Here is a 6,000-nt window from a genome sequence, read left to right as displayed (position 1 = left end):
CAGAGGCAAGTTTCCATTAGCCCAACACAATGTCCCCAGAGCTGCTGTCCTTGCCTCAGTGTGCTTTGTACAGCAGTCTCAACCAACTGGTTTCCGTATTTTATTCTGCCACGACGGGTTGGTCATTGTCACAATCCGTGTATTGGTCAGCTGCATTGACCCAGCAGCTGCTTAGCGTCTGAAACATCTTCTGTTTGGCACAAATTGAGCATTGGCTTCACATGATATAGGCATGGAATAAGGGTCCCAAGTTCTGTGGATGTCAGGAGTAGTAGTAGTGCTCAGGCCACCATTGTGATCAGTTTTTCACCACCTGCCTGAACCAGCATCTCACACAAGCCGGACCACGGAGAGAATTATCACAGAAACCGGTTTCAGGAATGTTACTTGTTCCAGCTCTCTAGAATAATTCTTGGCGCATCCATTTCTCTTTCCAATATGGCTGCCGAGACGATGAGTAACTATTACGTTGAAAAATTCAGCAGACAAGAAACTAATGCCACAGATTGTTAAAAATAACTAAAATTCATATTTAGCACCCTAAATCTTGAGTTGGATGTAATAAGAGCAGAAAAAAGAGGACCGTTGTTTGTACATTTACTTTTGGCGGCAAGTCCTACTGGATATCCGCTTGTAATTATTTGATTATTTCTGGCCCACTATATTTTGTGATTTTTTTTTTTTTGGGGGGGGGGGGGTGTTTCTTCATTCATTGCAGCCAATGGACAATACAGAAGCCATGCTTGGACCCTACACAAAATGTGGTTATCTCTCTGTTTCGGTTTGTGTGTTGGTAGTGGTTATCCGGCTGTGTTGGTGACAATTTCCTGACTTGTGAACCTCAGGGGTGTTCCTCAGTCCACTCAGATGATGTTCGTTAGAATTTTATGTTAAGGAGTAATATTCCGTGGGGGACCATACACACCATCTACTCGATCACTCCAGAAATGCTGTTTTCACAAATGGAAAATAACGTGGTGTGTTCGGTTTTGGTCTGCATGCGTCTAGCATGGAATGGTTTGGACATTTTGGTCTGGAACCAAATGTAACCCTTGTGGTTGTGGATACAGCTGCATTTTTACCCCTTGGTTTCTAGGTTTGCAATTTTCCTGCATCACAGTATATGTCACTCCCCTCCCCATCTGGAGCACCAATCCTTGATCCTAGCAACCTTCCAACTCAAATCACAAGATACGAGGAGCGGAACGGTCATTTGTCTGGGTCCGGCGTAACCGCACCCCTCTGCGTATTGATGCTAGCATATCGCCAGCTGGTGGTTCTGATCCGCCCCCTCCGCCTGTGGGGGCGGGAATCTGACTCCTGTCAGGGGCTGATGGAAATGGAAACTGGCCATCCCCTAGAGCGTGAGCCCCTGCCACGAGCTCCCCAATCTTCTCAACCAAGCTGTGTCGATTAGCTGCCAGAAGGCCTCCTCCCATGTCTTCTTCATCCCCTCCTCCACCGCCATACACAGACATCTCCCCCGCTCCTCCCCAGGCTGCGTTTGGGAGACTGAGACGCTTTGGGGATGACTTGGCATAGTCAAGGGGGCTCCCGTCTTCCCCTCCTAGATAGAAAACACACTCTTCACTCCCCACACGGGAACGTCCTCCCAGTCCTCCTCCTGGGGAGTCCGGCACAGTGGGGGTTCTTACTGGCACAATCGGAGGGCGACATGGAATGGGTCCAGCATTGGATAAGGTGCGTCTTACAGTGGGCTTGGTTGATGGAGTACGGCGTATTGTTGCCACGCCAGGGGTAGAGCCAGCTTGTGGTGGTGGTGGAGCAGAGCCAGCAGGAGGCATGGCAATAGGTAGGCCTGCTGTAGAAGCTGGACGCTTGGTTTGGAGCATACGGCGGTAATTCTGGGCCAAACTGCTGCTTCGTGGAACAGTGGAGGATCGGTCAAAGTCAGCAGAGCCATCACCATCTGCATCGCCATTCACAGAGTAACAGTCGTAGTCAGAACCTGTAAAAACAAGAGGAGTTCACCTAAATATACAATATCACACATAATTACAGACCACACTCAGCAGATAACAAGATGAGAAAAACTCACATTATATCTTCTGATATGAATGGTCGATACACAAATATACTATATGACCAAACGTTTGAAGACCATCGCATCTATATGAACTCATTGAAAATACCATTCCAAAACCATGGCCAATAATATAGAGCTTATAATCCACTACTCTTCTGGGAAAATTCATTTTGGAGTGTGTCTGTGGGAATTTGTGCTAATTTATGAGAAGTTGTTCAGTAGGGTTGAGGTCAGGGCATTATGCCAGACACTCATGTTCCTCCACACCAAACTGTACACAGCCCTGAGGCTTACTAGTCTTCTTTATCTTAGCTCCCTCACTCGTCTTCCTCTTGTCTTTTTTCACCAGTCTCCTTTAATGGCTCCCTTTCTTGTCTCTCTCTCTCGGTGGCCTCCTTCATTTGTCTTCATCTTGGTCGCCTCCATCACTCACATTCCTCTTAGTGGCCTCCCTCACTCATCTCCCTCTTGGTTGCCTCCATCACTCACCTTCTTTATGGTGGCTTTCCTTACTAGTCTCCTTCTTGGTGGCCTCCCTCACTAGTCTGCCTCTTGGAGGTCTCCCTCACTAGTTTCCCTCTTGGTTGCCTCCCTTACTTGTCTCCCTGTTAGTGGCCTCCTTCACTTACCTCCCTCTTGGTAGCCTCCCTAACTCGTTTCCCTCTTGGTGGTCTCCCTTACTCATCTCCCTCTTGGTGGCCTTCCTTTTTCGTCTCCCTCTTGGTGGCCTCTCTCACTCATCTCCCTCTTTGTCACCTCCATCACTCGCCTTCCTCTTGGTGGTCTTCCCTACTAGTCTCCCTCTTGGTGGCCTTCCCTACTAGTCTCCCTCTTTGTGGCCTCACTCACTAGTCTTGCTCTTGGTGGCCTCCCCCACTTGTCTCCCTCTTTAGGGCCTCTCCAACAAGTCTCCATTATTGGCTGCTTTAATAGCCCCCCTCTTGGTAGCTTCTCATTGGTCCCCCCTCTTGGTGACCTCTCACACTAGTCTCCCTCTTGATAGCCTCCCTCTTACTTGTCTCCCTGTTGGTGGCCTCCTTCACTAATCTCCCTCTTGGTGATCTCCCTCTTAGTGGTCTTCCTCAGTCATCTCCCTCTTGGTGGCCTCCCTATTTTGTCTCTCTCTTAGTGCCCCCCCCCCACTCACTCATCTCTCTCTTGGTCACCTCCATCACTTGCCTCCCTCTTGGTGTTTTTCCCTATAAGTCTTCCTCTTGGTTGCCTCCCTCACTAGTCTCCCTCTTGGTGGCCTCTCTCACTAGTCTCTCTCTTGGTGGTGTCCCTCACCTCTCTCACTATTCTCTCTCTTGATGGCCTTCCTCTTACTTGTCTCCCTGTTGATGGCCTCCTTCACTTATCTCCCTCTTAGTGGTCTTCCTCACTCATCTCCCTCTTGTTGGCCTCCTTATTTTGTCTCTCTCTTGGTGGCCCCCCCCCCTCACTCATTTCCCTCTTGGTCACCTCCATCACTCGCCTTCCTCTTGGTGGTCTTCCCTATTAGTCTCCCTCTTGGTGGCCTCCCTCACTAGTCTCCCTCTTGGTGGCCTCTCTCACTAGTCTCTCTCTTGGTGGTGTCCCTCACCTCTCTCACTATTCTCCCTCTTGATGGCCTCCCTCTTACTTGTCTCCCTGTTGGTGGCCTCCTTCACTCATCTCCCTCTTAGTGGTCTTCCTCACTCATCTCCCTCTTGTTGGCCTCCTTATTTTTTCTCTCTCTTAGTGGCCCCCCTCACTCATCTCCCTCTTGGTCACCTCCATCACTCGCCTTCCTCTTGATGTTCTTCCCTACTAGTCTCCCTCTTAGTGGTCTCCCTCACTAGTCTCTCTCTTGGTGGCCTCCCTAACTCATCTCCCTCTTGGTCACCTCCATCATTCGCCTTCCTCTTGGTGGTCTTCCCTACTAGTCTCCCTCTTGGTGGCCTTCCCTACTAGTCTCCCTCTTAGTACCCTCCCTCACTAGTCTCGCTCTTGGTGGTCTCTCCCACTTGTCTTCCTCTTTATGGCCTCTCCCACAAGTCTCCTTTATTGGCTGCTTTAACAGTCTCCCTCTTGGTAGCCTTTCTCATTGGTCTCCCTCTTGGTGACCTCTCGCACTATTCTCACTCTTGGTGGCCTCCCTTCTTGTCTCCCTGTTGGTGGCCTCCTTCACTCATCTCCCTCTTGGTGGCCTCCCCCACTCGTCTCCCGCTTGGTGGTTTCCCTCACTCATCTCCCTCTTGATCACCTCCATCACTCGCCTTCCTCTTGGCAGTCTTCCCTACTAGTCTCCCTCTTGGTGGCCTTCTTCACTAGTCTCCCTCTTGGTGGCCTCCCCCACTTTTCTTCCTCTTTTTGGCCTTCCCCAGAAGTTTCCTTCATTGGCTGCCTTTAAAGTGTCCCTCTTGGTAGCCTTTCTTATTGGTCTCCCTCTTGGTGACCTCGCTCACTATTCTCCCTCTTGGTTGATTCCCTCACAAGTCTCCTTCGTGTGTGGTCACAGAGTTTTGATAGATTGCCTGCTCTTGGAAGATTTAGAGTTGTGCCATACTCTTTTGAACTTTAACAATTGATGACGCTGTAGTACAAGGAATATATTTACTGACTTTGCCAGAAGGTTCTATTGCTTCAATGCCATGATACTGGCCTGCCAGATTTCGGGCCATCCACATACACATGCATTTACACTACAATCACTTTAAACATATATGTGCCTGCCATAGTGTTTGGCTGGTGCTGGATTGGTGGGGTATGAATGAAGTATCAGCAGACATTATGATAGGATAGTGTGGGAAAACACCAAAAGTTTTTACCTTGTGATGGAATTGTGTCCTCGGAGCAGGATGGGGTCGTAGTTTGGGTGCTGTAGCCACTAGAGTATTGCAGAGAATCACGACTGCTTTTCTGGTGCTCCAGGCTCAGTCCACGCGTCAGTACCATGGCCAGGTCACTGGCGGCCGGGGACACCTCCTCTCCATGCTGCCACATCAAGACAAAAGGAAACCGTTTAATTTCACACCTCTGAACATGTAACTCTAACACAGATATTTAAAATGACTGAGAAATCATTGGCTTGTACCAGGCATTGGCAGTAAAAAGAGGGCAACGTCCTTCTATGGGTAGGCCACAATGAAGATCACAGTTGGCTGATGGTCTCTGACGTACCTAGTGTATTTTACACTATTGCTATTATTATAATACGCTGTATTTATTTTGGGATAGTGACTTAGTTATTTTTATTATTTTGATACATTGTGTATTTATTTTTAGATTGATTTATTTATTGCTATCATTTGATACACTGTGTATTTAAATTTTCAATTGATTTAGTTATTGATATGATTTTTATCCATTATGTATTTATTTTGGGAGCTGGATTTTTTATTGAGATTCATTTGATAAATTGAGTATTTCTTTTTAGATTCATTTATTTAGGAGCGCTCTAGGTTTATGCTTCTTGAAATCTCTTTGAGATATTTATACAGCAGATTTAGGCACCATTCACACTTGTGCGACTAGTGTCAAGAGCTTGCTACCCATGTTTTCCAATGATAACCATTTATATATGTATGACTTAATGTTGCAGCATCTTGAGGCTCAGTTCACACTTGTGCGATGCGGGAAGGCCGCGAATTTGCAGCCTGTTCCCGCATCGCATCCGCACATCTGGCAGTTCACACTGCCATATGCGATACGCAGGGGGTGTCAATTAAATGTTAACGACACCCCCAGTTTGATCGCATATCGCAGTGCGATCTGACAGTTCGCACAGGATAGGATCGCACAAGTGTGAACCACTGTGCGATCCGATCCTGATGCGGCTGAAAAAAAAGGGTCCTGTGCGTCTTTGGTGCAGATACAGTGCAAATTCAGCCATACAAAGCGTATGGCTGAATTCGCATCCGCACATGAGATCGAATGTAATGAAGGTGCAGTGTGCTCCGAATTACATGCGATCTCCGCAGCCGCAATAATGT

At 47.9% G+C, this 6,000-nt stretch overlaps 1 protein-coding gene across 4 annotated transcripts in view; it reads right to left on the bottom strand.

The window, feature by feature from the left end:
* Positions 1 to 239: 239 nt before the first annotated feature.
* MTSS2 (MTSS I-BAR domain containing 2) overlaps positions 240 to 6,000 on the bottom strand; it is a 100,771-nt gene continuing 95,010 nt past the window's right edge. For all 4 annotated transcript variants that reach the window (XM_082269659.1, XM_082269661.1, XM_082269660.1 and 1 more), the window contains 2 exons: positions 4,837 to 5,002; positions 240 to 1,969 (listed from right to left, as the gene is read on the bottom strand). In XM_082269659.1, coding sequence (XP_082125785.1) covers positions 1,185 to 1,969; positions 4,837 to 5,002 — 951 coding nt within the window. In that variant the 3' untranslated portion in view covers positions 240 to 1,184. The remainder of the gene's footprint in view (positions 1,970 to 4,836; positions 5,003 to 6,000) is intronic.

The sequence above is a fragment of the Pelophylax lessonae genome (assembly GCF_965119305.1).
Source record: "Pelophylax lessonae genome assembly, chromosome: 10".
In the NCBI taxonomy this organism is placed as follows: Eukaryota; Metazoa; Chordata; class Amphibia; order Anura; family Ranidae; genus Pelophylax; species Pelophylax lessonae.
The sequence above is the reverse complement of the archived record's forward strand: the minus strand, read 5'-3'. Positions and strand labels throughout refer to the sequence as shown.